The sequence below is a fragment of the Sceloporus undulatus genome, chromosome 1 (assembly GCF_019175285.1).
Source record: "Sceloporus undulatus isolate JIND9_A2432 ecotype Alabama chromosome 1, SceUnd_v1.1, whole genome shotgun sequence".
Taxonomy (NCBI): Eukaryota; Metazoa; Chordata; class Lepidosauria; order Squamata; family Phrynosomatidae; genus Sceloporus; species Sceloporus undulatus.
The window spans coordinates 109,322,336-109,338,708 of record NC_056522.1 but is presented as its reverse complement, the minus strand read 5'-3'; the positions used below and the strand labels follow the sequence as shown (position 1 = coordinate 109,338,708).

At 37.9% G+C, this 16,373-nt stretch overlaps 1 protein-coding gene across 1 annotated transcript in view; it reads right to left on the bottom strand.

Moving 5' to 3' along the window:
- REV3L (REV3 like, DNA directed polymerase zeta catalytic subunit) overlaps positions 1-16,373 on the bottom strand; it is a 106,825-nt gene that overhangs the window by 30,070 nt on the left and 60,382 nt on the right. The window contains exons 17-20 of the mRNA XM_042448070.1: positions 12,356-12,554; positions 9,340-9,451; positions 2,406-2,521; positions 1,265-1,383 (exon numbers count right to left, since the gene is read on the bottom strand). Of these exons, the coding sequence (XP_042304004.1) occupies positions 1,265-1,383; positions 2,406-2,521; positions 9,340-9,451; positions 12,356-12,554 (546 nt within the window). The remainder of the gene's footprint in view (positions 1-1,264; positions 1,384-2,405; positions 2,522-9,339; positions 9,452-12,355; positions 12,555-16,373) is intronic.

Genomic DNA, 16,373 nt, shown 5'->3' with positions numbered 1-16,373 from the left:
GCATTCTAAAGGATTGCTTTGTCTGGCAATATCCAGGTTGAGAATTAAGTTGTAAATCTGCCTTATTGGGCTTGTCTGGCAAAACATCCTGCCTCAATTGCCTGTCTTCCTGACTTGGAAGGTGTTAAAGTTTCTCATTTGCAACTCCCAAACTATTCTGTTTCATGTGCATATGGGGTAGTGTGGTCCTGACCACTTGCCTCAGAGATTATGGTTGCTCAGAGTACAGCCTCCATTTGGGGCCATAGGGAAAGCACAATCACCAAAATTCAGAAGATTTCGGCTTAGTTAGTGTAACAGTTGGCAGAAGCTGGGACAAGTGACGGGAGCTTACTCCGTCATGCAGTGCTTAGTTGTCAGAGTCGGCATTTTAATCACTAAGCCACCATGTCCCTATTGGTCACAGGTTACCATAAAGCATAGGCCATTAGTATTAATATTACTTAAGATATTAATCTTGTACATAAATGAGTAGTGGCCATGCTGTGTTGTTACCACATCAGCAAGAAGAGCACCATAAGTCTGCGTCAAAATAAAAGTCATATGACATCTGAAACACAAGCGAATTGATAGTAGTGTTGTAGCCTTCACAGGCCAGAGTGCCTTTTGTCAGAATCACTACTCCCTCTCTGATGCCAATGACTGTAGCCCATGAACACTCACATCACAATGAATATTAGTCTTTCAAACAACATGGAATTTTTAAATTTGTCATGCAAATGCAGTTAAATTCTAAAAGGAATGAGTACATATTCAAACTTACTACAGAACGGTTTAACGTATTTTTGCAAGTGAAATAACTAACAGGTTTGGTTATGTCTATGTGGTTTATCCAATTGTGTCATTTTGCTGGTGGGTGGGATTCCCATTTACAGAAGATGCCATTGCCCCATCTTCAGAGACACCTTCTCAATAGGAGGAAAAGGAAGAAATTTGCTTCTACGAACCTGTTGCTAGCATGAATTTATGAAGAACCTGACAGCAATAGGTCAGAAAAACAGTACAGTAGACCACAATAATTAACAAATGTCTCATACTAATAACAGCATATGAATTCTACATGGGGAAAGGAAAATACAAATCTGGAAAACTATGTAGAAAGACAATACTTATTTTATTAGTAAAAACATGGTTGAAAGTAGTTTATTTTAACATGTTATTTATTTTGAAATTGGGAACAGGTATAGTGCAATCAATATACTACATCTCAATTTTATTAAAAATCAGCATCCTTTAATCTTTAATATAGTTTGCCAAACTTTACCTCATGTCTCATAATTCTCCAGATATTTAGTACGACACGTCCTACAATATTTATCTCACTCATTGTATCGGATCCATATTCATCTTGATCTGAAGCAAATCTGTTTTCTTTCTTATCATCTAAAACATTAAAAAATATTATTTAAATAACTCTATGACTAAACCCAAAGAAATATTTATAAGAATAGTAGAACAGTAGTGGCCAATCTGTGGGGCAAGAAATGGGCTTGTAGGTGCTCTCACCCGTTTTTACCCATAACCCAAATCCTACTGCTTATTCCACTTGTGGAAATCATGCTTCAGGCCCATTGTCTATGTATTAAAAGAACCAGAAACATGCATTACTTTGTGTTTTGAACATTTTTTTTTTTAAAAAAAATCTTGCAACACTTGTAATGTTCCAAGCTTCCTAGACAGCTGTGAATTTTCTGGAGCTATATGCAGTGAAAAATTTCCCGGCTATCACAGATACAATTATTAGCTTAAAAATTAAATTAAAACAACTTGCTTCAAGATAATATCCTAACACAATGAAAGTAAAATAATGAATATATCCAGAATGATCACTGAGAACAAAAGGAGCGAAATGATGGCAATAAGAATGTGAGCTTTTCAAAACTATTTTGAGCACCTGTGCTACAGGCAGCCACTGAAAATGGGAGTAAGGTTAAAATGTGAAAGGATGAAGGCAAACGAAGGGAGTTCTGGCTGGTTTTCAGTCATACTTTCGCAGAGTCTTGTCCTGTGGATAATATCTATCAAGGATGTCTCTCTCCTAGCTTGTTATAAAATGTTTACTACAAGCAGTATTTCATATACCCAGATACATCTTTTTAGGTTACCTGCTTCCTTTATTCCTGCCCCCACTTATTCTAACACAGGATAAACAATCACCAACCTAAAGCAGCAAATGTATAAACAAGAACATCTGCTGATTGTTCATCAGCTTACTAGAGACAGATGCAGAAGGCAGGAGGCACACAAAGCAGCACTGATTCTGAAGAACAGTAAAATGTTGCAAGAGTTAGAATGCGAATTGCTTTATGTGCAGGGTAATTTTGAAATAAACTCAGTTTCTCACAGTACAGTTCTCAGGAAACAGTTTCTCACAGTAAATAAGAATGTTAGAATCACAAACATACCAGGAATGCGAGAGATCATCTGGCATAAATCAACACCTAGAGCAGCAGCTCTTTGTAAGAGGTATCCCCAAGAATGCATTTGGACTTCATAGCCTAGTAAAATATCTGGATCATACCTGAAAGAGAAAATAGATATTCTTCAAAGAGTCAAATGCACTGTATGTTTTACACACACACACACACACACACACACGCACGCACACACACACACACACACACACACACACACACACACGCAAGCTGTGATAAACTTGAACTGCTACTTCTATTCCTATGAGTACAGAGAAACATGCAATATGATTGGGGAAAAAAACAATTTGCATGAAAAACGGTTATTGAATACAGGTACCGTGTGCTGGATATGCAAAACTGCCAACATGGTATGTGTGGGGTGGGATGTTGAGGGGGAACAAAGCAAATTTACTAACCCTACCCATCCCTACCTATTCCTACAAAAAAACTTGTATGTAAACTTGAGTGTGAGATAGCATATATTGGTGCTTGCTGGGCTAGATCTAATGCTTGCTTTAATTAAAATTTTTGGAATAAAAGTAATTAGTCACAAACAGGAGTCAATCATGAAGAAAATCTTTCAGAACCAAAGACTGCACAGTGAAAGGAGAGGGGAAACTAATTAAACTTGGAAATTGTATGCATCCTAAGTTATGAAACAGGATAATTTTAAAGCAGTATTTCTTAAACTACCTGATGTGTGGGACCAAGTAGAGGTTTTCCTCCCCAATATTCCAAGGATTGGCACTATACAGTAATTGTGACCATTGACTAGAACTGTTTCTTGTTTGCAAACTCAGTGCAGTTAAGTACTGGTTTATAGATTAATACTTTGAACAGCACTCCTTTAAGAGGCAAACAGACAATTTTATGATAGGATCAATTAATTTCATAATGGATTTTGGTAGAAAAACATTCAGTTATGAACTAAGAAGAGATTTCTCTTCTGTTACCCTTAGGAACAGTCAACTTTTGGAGATGTACTATCAACCTGAACTCAGATGGCAGGAAATTTTTTTTATAGAAACTCTTTCTCTTTTGTCAGGAAATGCCCATAACAGATTAAGACTATTTTTTTTTAAATCCTAATTTTAAAAGATCTGTAATATTTTATATTCTGCTACAGATTTATTTAAAATTAATGACTGCAATTACTGGTCCAAGAGATATCATTTTAGTTTCTTGCCTTTCATTTTAACACCATACTCTTTATAAAGAATTAAGAAATATTACTTTTATAGTGTCTTACAATACAGTTTATATTCTACAAGATTATTTGTAAAGCAATTTAGCAAAAAGTATTCAATGTCGCAATTATTCCAATTTCTCAGATTGGAACTGAAGTTGATGGTTTATATCCCCAATGCCTGGAATTCAAAGGCTTAATTTAGGCCTGTGTAGTGGTTTGAACATTGGACTGTAACTCTGGAGACCAGGGTTCAAACCTGTGCTCAGCCATGAAAACCCAGTGAGTGATCTTTGGGCAATGATCTCTCTAAAGCACAGAGGAAAGTAATGGCAAACCCCATGAACATATCTTGTCCAGAAAACCCCCTGTCTGTGTGTGTATGTGTACATAATGCCCCACTCTTCAGCCACAAAAGTTCTCAAAGAGGTTTACAGATTGTCAATTTGACAGTTTCCTGCCCTCAGGTTTACAATCTAAGAAGACATAACACAAAAAGAGAAGGGAATGGCAGTGGGAAAGGGAATTAAGTCTAGCAGATATTGCTGGGTTTTTTCTCCCTTTAAGGCCAGGGTGGTGGCAGTTAAGATGGAGGGAGAATGATAGCGTTGCCATTCATTAAATCATTTGTATTTAAATTTATTAAACTATTTACAGTATTTATAGTATTTAATGTGTTGGATGAATTTACAGAATTAGTATTTACTGTCCTTAAGACATTGTGTTCTGAATTCTATTGTTTATTTAATGAATTTATGCCCAACTGAACCTCAACTCTTATTGAATCTCATAGTGCATGTGCTGAAATCATTTGATGAGTATCATTGTCTTAAGACACTGGACCATAGATTGATTGCTTGGGACCTAACATTAGATACATTTGCTACAGACGATGTAGCCTGTTCTTGTACCATCTTTTTCTTTATTATGTGTACTAGATAGATTGGGAACCGATTTGCTGAATTGCCACTGGACACATCAACATAACACACTGAATCTTGCTTCCCCTGCTGACTAGAGCCTAGATTGCTATCTATCATTGCCTCCTTGTGGTTTGTGATTAAACTGGATTGGTCAACATGTTTGTTAAGCCCCACCATTTCCTTCTAGGCAGGACTGCTCATTTCAAAATGGTGACCGGAAGTGGATTCCAAGCTTTTGCTCTCTGTGCCTCCTGTGCCAGTTTTAATGGACAGGCCAGGCAGGTTCTTTGCCTTAAATTTTACCTTTGCCTTATCTTCTTTTACCTTTCCGCTTTTGTTTGATACTACTTCGTCCAATGTAACAATATTTTCCTGCAGCTGCGGAGATCGGTTTTCTGTTTCACTCTTGCTAGATAAGAGGAAAAATTTTTTAAGTAGCAACTCTGTATCTGACTTGGTAACCTGTTGCACTTTTGGTTGTTGCATTATTTCTTTATGGTCCCCATGGACTTCACCCACTCACTGCTTACTCACAGTTTCTGGGGGATTAGAAACCTCCATCAAGCTTTCTGACTGCTGTTTGTGTTTGTCCTGAATTGCAACATCATCGTCAACATCCAAATCCAAATCTCTCTGCTTATGTTCCTTATTTCCTGAGCCTGGAGCCATACTTTTGTTAATCCTAACACTATACTAAATAATGTATTAATTTTAAACAGAGGAGAGAGGAGTTGGAAGCAACAGTATTAATGGTTTGGAATGTTGGATGATCTTGGCTGACTGAATTGGCACAAAGAAGTACCCATATGTGTGGACTGTGCCTTCAGTTTCATGGAGAACGACAGGTTCACCAAAAGTTGAAAACGACTTGAAGGCACACAATGACAACAATGAAACTGTTACTTTCTGGTACTTTTAAAAGCAAATCTTTATGCCATAGCAGGGTATGATAGGTTTTAAGCTTGCAGTATCTACTTTGCTTTTGCTAGAATCCATGATCCACCAACATGAGGCAGGTGGAATAAATAGGCCCTTATAATTAAAGAATTCTGAGTTTGGGGATTAGAGTACCAGATAAACCAAATTTACAGTCCTATACAAACACCCACTCCTGGTTAACCCCCCTTTCCAGCTTTCTTCATTTCATCATGAAGTCATTTGGTTATTGCCACCATTTAACAGAAATTAGAAATTCTTGCCAGCCATGCTACAGCAAAACCTCCTTTTGCAATGCCTGACAATTGTGATTCGTCATATGGCATATCTTACTGATACAGATAATGCTAATGCTTCATTGAACAAGTAGAACTAGCTGCATTGATCTCTGGGTTCTAGGTAAGGAATGCTTTGCCAGCTTCAGATGTAGTGAAGTACAAAGAACTTTCACGTGGCAGTTTATACACATACATGATATGTGGGAAATGGTAACACCATATGGTAGCTGATTGTTCAGTTTCTGCAATTTAGCTGATAAGAGCAGCTCAAAAAAGGGTACAAATCATGGGAGTAATGTCAAAAGCCATCACTCGAAAATTCTCAGAAGCAAAGATTTCCAGGTAAATGTTGCTAGAATTCTCAACTACCAAATTCCAGTGAGATAACCATTAATATCTGAGCAGGTTTTCCGTACCTAAGAATCTGCCACTTCACACAGACTACAAAACTTAATGGGCAAATTGCAGATCATTGAACTGGCAAAGGCTTGCTCCAGTTCTAGCTACTAGAACTGACATCAGATTATTTTCTTAATAGAAATATTGTCTGAAATAAAGATGTATATTTTTGTAAACCTGGGTTGTGATATGTTATTCAGAACTGATACTGAGGGCTCACATGATTGAATGCATTTTCACATAAAATATTTTCTATATATTGAAAAACAAATCTAGACATAGTTTACTATGACAGCGAGAATGAAGCCACATTTTATATGCACCTGTGAAAGCCAGAAGAGCTGGCTTATTTGTCCTCAAGTAAGAAAACCCTAAAACCTTGACAGGAATGGTGGAATAGAATCATAGAATCATAGAGTTGGAAGAGACCACTAGGGCCATCCAGTCCAACCCCCTGCCATGCAGGAAATCCAAATCAAAGCATCCCTGACAGATGGCCATCCAGCCTCTGTTTAAAGACCTCCAAGGAAGGAGACTCTATCACCCTCCGAGGGAGTGCATTCCATTGTCGAACAGCCCTTACTGTCAGGAAGTTCCTCCTAATGTTCAGAATAGGATATGTCTGGGTAGGGAGAGGTGATTTGTTTGCTTAGCAAGAGGCCTTCAGGCAAGGCAGCCATGATCCTTTCAAAGCCCTTTCAAAATGTCAGCCCTTAGGTCTGAATGGCTGGTATTCCCCCTGCCTCCTCCTGGACTGTAATGACGGTGGCAGAGTTGGATTAAAATTCCAGTCATCTCCGACTAATGCACATGCTGGATAGAGCTAGAACTAGAACTAGATTGTAGTTCTTAGATTGTATGCCATAGGCAAGTTTACTCTTTTATATTTATTGTTTTTATGTACAGCGCTGTGCTAATCTACAGCACTATATAAATGAATAATAATAATAATAGAACTAATGGGAACTAGAACCTGACAAAATCTGAAGGTCACATGTCCTCTCTAAACAGGATTAAAAGTCTAACTCCTATAAAGTCTACATTTTTTTTTATAATGGATGTTACCATCTTGAATTCTTATGTGCATAGATCAATGGTGGATAACTGGTAGCAGGTGGATTGGGCCACATTAGTCCATCCTCCAAGGACCTTAAAGGGACAGATATTCATTTTTTCACAGACAAATTTTAGGCCAGTGAGCTTGTCAGATAGGCAACTGGAGCAGAAAGACAGAGAGAATAATCGGTTTTCAAAGAAGTCGCAAAGGAGGAAGGGAGGGGGCGAAAAAAGGTATGTGACAGCAGCTTTAAGGCTAACTGTTTTTTATTTTAGCATGAGCTTTTGTGGATATAAACTCAATGATTCAGATGCAATACAGATTGATATTAAGACATCAGCTATAAAGCATAACGATACAATTTTAATTATTAAATTCACAATTCTGATGAGACAAGATGACAAATTAAATTTAAATTAAATGAATATTTGGTTGTTTGATCAAGATACTGAATCTATTTATTTATTTTAATTTATCACATAGGCACCATATCCCACCTGAACTTGGAAGCTAGGCAAGATTAGCCTTGATTAGTACAGTGGTACCCCGGGTTACGAATGTAATTCGTTCCGCGGCGCCGTTCGTAACCCGAAAGATTTCGCTAGCCGAAAAAGCCATAGCTGCTAGCGCTAAAAGCCGCGATTTCGTGTGAAAAAGCGCCGAAAAGCACCAAAAATTTTTTCGTAAGCCGAAAAAAATAAATGTAACCCGAAACAGTTTTTTCCTATTTATTTTTTTCGTATCCCGGAAATTTCGTAACGCGGTGATTTCGTATCCCAGGGTACCACTGTACTTGGACGGGAGAACACCAACAAGTACCAGGTGCTGTAGGCTGTATTTCAGAGGAAGGAACTGGCAAAAACACTTCAGAGCCTTTGTTTTCTAAGAAAACCTTATGAAATTCATGGGGCTGCCATAAATTGACAAGTGGACAAACAACTAAGGTGGTTACATAGCTTATGTAGCATGATGGCCACAAAGTACGGTACTGTATATGCAAAGTATGTCTAGTAATTCCTGCAACAGAGCTTACAACTCTCTTTGGGGCGAAGCAGATGAGCAGCTTGGAGCAGACTCTGGTCACTCCAGCCAAAATTAGCCCCCAATCAGCCCAGGGCCATGGTGCCTGGCTGTGTCAGTCCTGAAGCCTGCTGCTGCAACTGTCCTGAACGGGCTGCCAGCAATGAGTGGTTTTTTACCACTCCTTTTTAGACCAGCTTCAAGCCACCTTAGGCAGCCTCAGAGCAGCTTATGGATGCATCAGGTGCATGCACCATCAGCACACCACGCCCATTAAGTAGTTGGAAGCTGCACCTTTTGGCTCATTTGTTTCAGGGCTTTATTAGTCATGTCTTCATTAGCCAGTCTTAAAAAATGTGTTTCTGTTTGCTCAAATGGGCAAGATACAGTTTCAACATCAACCCTAATATGGAAAAGGAGAAGAGAGAAGGAATCAAGTAGTATCTTTAACAGGCAAGTTGTAGGTACCTTTGTTGTTGTTAACTGCCCTTGAGTCGATCTTGACCCATGGCAACCCTGCTGATGAGAAATCTCCAAGACCCCCTGTCCTCCACTGCTCTGCTCAACTCCTGCAAACGCATACTCATGATCTCTTTAATAGAGGTACATGATCAAATGGTGCTATGAACACAGACCAGACACTTGGAAAGGGCAGACCAGCCAATTTTCCATCTGGGAAAGAAGCAGTTTCCCATTAGGAGAAGATATATGTCCAGAAGCTAGTTTTTCATGCCTATTTATGACTGTTCATTTGTTATCACTAAGAAGGAGTGTTGCAGCAAAGTTTTATTTTTATTTTTTTTTTAGGAAAAAAGCCTTTGTATTTATAATAGTTTTTCCATTTTTTATATGGTAAGATGATTTAAGTATAGGAGATCCTCTGAGGTTTAAGATTTGTAAGTACTTTGGGGATATTACAATTTCAATAGCTTTGATATGAGAGGCCAGGAGATATGTACTGAGTAGTCTTGAATCAGAAATATATCTCTTGTGACTAGGGAACACAGATTTTCCAAGAATTTAAGCTGTTCAAACCTGAGAAAAAAAGTGGGCATAACAGAAGCTGAAGAAGGTGAATTAGAAATTCAGAGGCTGAGGAAAAAATAGAATATAGATACTCTACCTTTTTACAATGTTCACTACTTCCTGGAAAAGTGCTCTTTCATCAGTAGTATATTTGACTTCCAATCCAGATATACCAGATCTTGTAAGTAAAGGGGCATGTTCTCTGTTACCTGAAAAAGCAAATTAAAATTTTATTTATTCCTAGAAAATTTAACCTTATTTTAGAATAACAAAAAGTCCCTCTCTCTATTTCTGCTGCTCATAGAAAATAAAATAATGTATGGAAATTTAATATTTGAACAATAGATATGGCTTTTGTACTTTGTAGAATTCTAGTACATCCTAAGTATATTTGAATGCAAATGGTTTAGAACCATTTATGAAATTTCACAAGTGTAAATCTGGCAAGCATTAGTTCTCTGTCATGGGGAAACAAAAGATTTTGCTACATATTAATGATACTGAACAACCTGATTTGAAAATGTGGTTCCTAAGTCAATTTTCTTTTTTTTTTTTTTTGTCAAAATATTTTTTCAGCAGTCCTCAGTTTCTTCTAACCTGTTTCATTGATGGAATAAAGGAAGCTTTTTAAAGGCACAGTAAGACCAATAATCTTTAAAGGACCTTATCAGAGCAGTGCTACATACACTGAATCATTATAAACAGAATACAAATCCTGATGGCCCCATGTAAAGAGCATAAGTTAGTACAGGCCTTTCTAAAGCATGATGCCTTGGTGCCTAGCCATGGCTGCTGTCCATCTAAATTTCCCCATAGTCTGTTCATTCACTTAAATCAGTACCCTGTTTTGTTTTGCACTAACATACTGAAGAGCTGTCTCCTGACCAAGCTCCTGGTGTGTATTACATTTGGCATAAACAGGACAAGATCTGTAAATAGCATCTTGGGCAGGAGACAGTCATTCCATGATTCAATATAAGGCATGACTTTATCTGAAAATGTTTTAGCTATGATGGATAAAGAGGGAAAGGAAAGACCAATAACTGAGCTGGCATGGTGGGTAGGGGAACTAACCCTACTCCCTTTGAGAGAATTGTTTTGTATTCTAGTGCCTACATATGAAGCAAGTAGAACTGTATCCACTATTTAAATTCTTTTAAAATATTAGTTAAACAATTATTAAACAATTATTGGCATAAACCCTATCCAATTTATCAGTTTCAAGTAAATGATTTGTAAGCTGCACAAAATGAAACAGAACAAAATTTCTTATGTATGTAGAAGGATCTTGCACCACCTTTGAGACTAACTGAAAGAAAGAAGCTAGTAGCATGAGCTTTCATAGACTTAAGTCAAATGTATTTGGAACAAATGCATCTGAGAAAGTAGACTTAAGTCTACCAAAGCGCATGCTGCCAACTTCTTTCTTTCAGTTAGTCTCAAAGGTGCTACAAGATCTCTCTACATATTTTTCTACAGACTAACACGGCTATATCTTTAAAATTTATTGAGGTAAAGTCATGTCAATACAATACAAAATCTTCCCCATCCATTAGAATTTCTCTTTAGTTGATCATGACGTCTGTAATAAGCAGCCAATGTGAACTTAGAACTTAACGATAAACATGATAGGATTTAACATTAACTACAAACTAGAGTAGACCTTGTTATTCAGTACTATCTCAAATAAAGGAATAGATTCGATACTCAATACGAAAAAATGAACTCTGCAACATTAAATGTTACTACAGCTTTCATTTTTTTAAACAAATGTTTTTAATCTTATGTGAATTTACAGTCTAGTCAGACATACTTTTCAGAATTTATCAAGGCAGCCCCCATAAAGTCCAAACTGCTGTTTTAAAAGTTTTAAAGAAAATGTTAACAATATGTATTAAAAGAAGGGATAATATTATTTCTCTTCGTATCTAGTAATAACAGTGGATGAAAGATGTAAGTGTTGTCACAATACTGTATTTCTTAATCTTTTCAGACTATTGAGATAAGTAACACAAAGTTGTTTAATTATAAAACATCTCACAGACTTTAATATTTTACTGTCAAGTTCAAATCTAAAATTGTAGTTTTTTTACTAGCCTAAACCAGTGGTACTCAACCTTTAACAGCTGGAGAGCCACTTCACCATTAACAGTTGTTGCAGAGCATAACATCAAGTACCAAACCTCAACACTCACACCATGATGTTACAGTCATTTGTAATGATGCTGTGTCACCAGAAAACATCACATATTGAAACACTACATGACACATCATCCTTTCCCCACCACTGTGACCTTCATTTCCTATTGGCTGCTGGGAAAAAGAGGAAAGTTTCCCCACTCTTTTCCCCCCTTGGCTGCTGGGTTTGCGGCGATTTCTATTCTTACCTGTGGGGGGGATCCCAGCAGCTCCTTCGCTTTCCTCCTATGGGAGGAGGTACTTCAGTGACTCCCACACTGCCGGTCCTTTGGTCAGTGCTCCCCGCGCTGCCTGATAGAGTGGAGCGCCGATCAGATGCCTACACTGCGAGAGCCGCCTGTAGGGCTTCAAGAGCATCCGGCTCTAGAGCCACAGGTTGAGTATCACTGGTCTAAACAAAGCCAAAAAGGTACAATACAATAAGGGCCCTGTTTAGACCCTACAAAGATCAGAGAAAACCACACAACAACCCTTATGCAACATTCAACACAATTAACTTTCTACTTCTACTTAAACCAGTTTTGACACAATTACAAAGTGGTAGTTATTGAACAGCCCCACAAGGGTAAAAAGGGACTGGTCTAGCACAAGGGTTTTGAGGACTGCCATCTGAGAAAGTTTTCCTCATTGTATCTTCAGGACATCTGCAGGAGCATGTCACAAAGCATTAAACACTAATTCAACATTTATTGAGTTGATGCTTAAATATTATAGCCCTTGCAAATGTTCATATGAAGATATAAGTTGGAAACCACTACTATGCTTCCCATAATTCTACAGTGAGATGACATGAATTTAAACTCTAGCAAAAATCCTTAAAAATCACATTCTATCATATAGTTCATTATTTATCAGAAAACAATAAAATCAAAATGTTGAAGAACTGCTGAAGAAAATGGTAGTAAAATAAGAACCTTGGCTTGAGATTGCTCTTGTTCTGTCTTTATCAATCACTATAGCACCAGTGATTTCCATTTTGTCAGTATTTGGCAATGATGTATCTGAGGAGATGCAGTAGAATAAAGCACAGATAGGATCAAATTCAGGGTCTGCTTCCAAATCCCTTCTTGTTCGAGCATGTAACTCTAGACTGAGGAGAGTAAGATGTTGAACCTACACAGAAAAGTATGCAGTATTATCTTCTTTAAAAAATGTCATTAAACCAATATAGACAACAGTCAAGTATCATTCATTCATAATTCATTTAAATTCCTGCCTTTGTTTCCAATTTGAGGCCCAAAACAGCTTGTAACACAGGTTAAAAATGATTATAATATTAAAATACAATTAAAAGCCAGTTAAGCTATCACATGACAAACAGCACTAAATTAAAAAAAATCTAAAAGCATTTAAAACACAACAAATGAAGTTAATGTGTATAGCATCCCATTAAAAACTCTTATACAGCAACTAGGATCAGAAGACTGTCTAAATAAGGAGAGTTTTGTCAGCCAGCGGAAGTAGAGCAGACAACCCATCATTTTACAGTTAGGTTAATAAAAATAACCTTATGCTCCTTTGCAGAAGTGAAATGTGCTTTTAACTTGGATTGTATAATCATAACTAGGATAAGAGGTACAGGTGATCTGAAGTTAAGCTGCTTACCTATCTACTAGAGATTTATGCATTTGTAAAGTCATGAAACTGCTTGCAGTGGATTTCATCAGATGATTAAGCTTTATTAATATGTTGCAAGACTTGTTCTCTGCCCATCCTCCTAGTTCCCTTCCTCTCCTATCTATGACAATTTTTACAGAATGCTAAAATCAAATAGTTTAATAACTCACTTCAATTAGTAGCACACAATCAATCTTATAATAAACAACAGTTACAATTTATGGAAACCTCTCCAACAGTTATAAGTATATCTATACTTACTGAAGCGTTCAACATATTTGTATTTGTCTAGATTTCGAACTGCCAAGCACACAGAGTAAGGGACTGTAAGTTACAGTGGTACCTCGGGATACGAAATGATCGGGTTACGAAATTTCCGGGATACGAAAAAGTTGGATTGGCAAAAACTGTTTCGGGTTACGAAATATTTTTCGGGTTACGAAATTCATTTTGGCGCGAAATTCAAATGCTGCAAAGTGCAGCTATAGGCTTTCCAGTGCTAACGGAAAAGTGTTTCGGGTTACGAAATTTTCGGGTTACGAAAGGAATGGCGGAACAAATTAATTTCGTAACCCGAGGCACCACTGTATATGGTATTCTACAGTGTTATTTATTTCTCCATAACTCAGGGTGCAATAAATGTATCTAAGTAAAACTAAGGTAAATGCAAAGGCAATCCATTGACATGAAGACTAGACAGTCTTAACCAACTGTAGGGGGTGGTGCTCATCTCTGTTACTAAGCCGAAGAGCCAGCATTGTCCGAAGGCTGGTCTGGTGGTCATGTTTCCAGCATGACTGCAACAAACGCTGTTAGCTTCCCACCAAAGGTATCTACTTGCATTTGCATGCTTTCAAACTGCTAGGCTGGCAGAAGCTGGGACTAGTGACAGGAGCTCACCCCATCATGCAGCACTCAGGGCTCAAACTGCCAACCTTCTGATCTTCTAATTGTCAGAATTGGTGTCTTAACCACTAAGTGACCACATCACCCAAGTAAAACTAACATCTACGTAGTATCAACTCCAAGCAGATTCAGGTTTTAACCTGGAATTTAAAGGTAGGTGGCTATATTGCATTAAATGACCTAAATCCAATGTAATAACTGTGGTAGCACTGGAATTTTTGGTCTCTCCTTAGCATGATCCGCAGTAACAAAAACCTGCTCAAGACAGTCCCCACCATCAGATCAGGTTTTTAGGATTTTTAGACCATGTGGCAGGTTGAAAGGAGGAGGGAAAACTGCCATTCTTCAGCTTGTGCTTCCAGAAGCTATGTCTGCAGGCACAAGAAGCGTGCCGGATACTGGCCATTAAGTTAGATGAGCAAACATATCACTAAATGCATGGAAAAATTATATATGGCATATTTTAAGGTGGAATGAGTTGTATATTAATAGTTCTGAGGCACAGAATAAGTGAGCGACTACAGATCATTTGAAGGATTACTTCAGTAGGGTGGCCTTTTTACCATCAGCAATCTTTTGGATTAATCAGCAGCTTCTCCTGTTTTCTGGAGAAAATAATCTAGAAACTGAACTATGATATCAAGTGATGTGGACAAGAAAATACACTCTAAATTATACCCTTCCACTAAATATCCAATACACTATACACTGGAAACTAGCAGATCTACCCAGACACATCCTAAGATTATTACTGTACCTAGGTGATTGAGGCAAGACAGATAATCAGAGAGATGTTTTTTCAACAGTGGTGACCTCCTGTCTCTAGATAGATCACATATGGCCTTTTCAGAACCTCATTTTTTACTAGTTTATGTTCTATGAATTGCGTTGTTTTATCTCTTATTACTAGCTTTATTATGGTTTTTTTAACTGATTACTATTTTTGATGTTACATGCTTAAATCCACCTGTACACTGTACAGAGAATTTTAGGTATTGGCCTGTCTAAAAGTTAACAAAACGCAGCTGCCTGAAAAGCAAGGAAATACAGTATTCCTGAAAACAGCAAACTAAAGCTATTTTAGCAAAACAGCAAGCTAAAGTTATTTTGCAAACTGCCAACATGTTATTAATACAAAAGGTGACATGTATTACACCATGCTAACTTCTAAGTTTGTTAAAAGCTCAAAATCTGTTCAGAGGTCATCTTAATTAGAGTCTGGGGAAGAACAAGTAAATGAATGATGAAAATGTTGTGGGAGTACCTCTTGTTGAAAATGGTGTGACTTTGTGTGTACAGGTAGTGGTGGTTGTTGTGTGCCTTCAAGTCACTTCTGACTTATGGTTTGTCAGGAAATGACATTGGTGTGGCCACTAGGGGGAGCTGTTGTGCAGATAATTTACAGTTCCAGTGGCAGCTAATGTGTCAGCATTCAAACAGTGCATCATCAGAATGTTGATGCAACTGTCAACTGTCAGTTCTCAACTGTCACTGTGGAGAGAGAGAGACAGTTGGTGCCTATGAGTAGGCTGTGTCTGTTACTTGTGTTATTGTTGGTTGGTGTAAATAGTGTGTATTAGAGACGGATGTCCAATACACTGTATAGATCTATGTTGTAAATACAGTACTGCAAAGGAAGATTAAAGCCCTCGTTTAGAGTGAAGACTTGTAAGAGTCATTATTAGTTGAAGACATCTTCACAGATTCCTTCTACTTGGTGTCCTGTCGACGTGGATGAACTCTGCAGGTGGTTGTGGTGGACACTGCGCGTCATTTCCATAGGTCCCAACAAAGGTTATGGGCGCAGCACACGAGCCACAACATGGTTACCCTAATATCACAGGGTTTTCTTAGCATGTTTCTTCACAGGGGGGTTACCACTGCCATCCTCTGAGGCTGAGAGTATGTGACTTGCCCAACATCACCCAGTACAACTACATTGTATATTTATCCCTGGGCATTTGATAACTGAGCTCTGAACAGTTATCACAGAAGTCCAACTGCAACGAGATAGTGATGAGATTTCGGTTCTCAATGAGCAAGCACATTCACACAACCTCAGAAGACATGACAATGCTACAGTGCTGAGTTGTTCATGCACAACAGTAAACTAAGTTTTCAATGAGAAAGAGATTGCAAAAATAAATAAATAAATAAAAATAGCAAGAGCAAATACATTTCTATACCGCTTATTAGTGCACATAAGCATTCCCTAAGTGGTTTACAAAGTGTAAGCTAATTGCCCCTAACAATCTGGGTACTCGTTTTCGCGACCTCGGAAGGATGCAAAGCCTGAGTCGAGCTTGAGCCCTTTTGCTGGTATTGAACTCGCAACCTTATGGTTTGTGAGTGAGTGGCTGCAGTACAGGCATTTAACCGCTGCGCCACCAGGGCTCCTGGGGGAAAGAG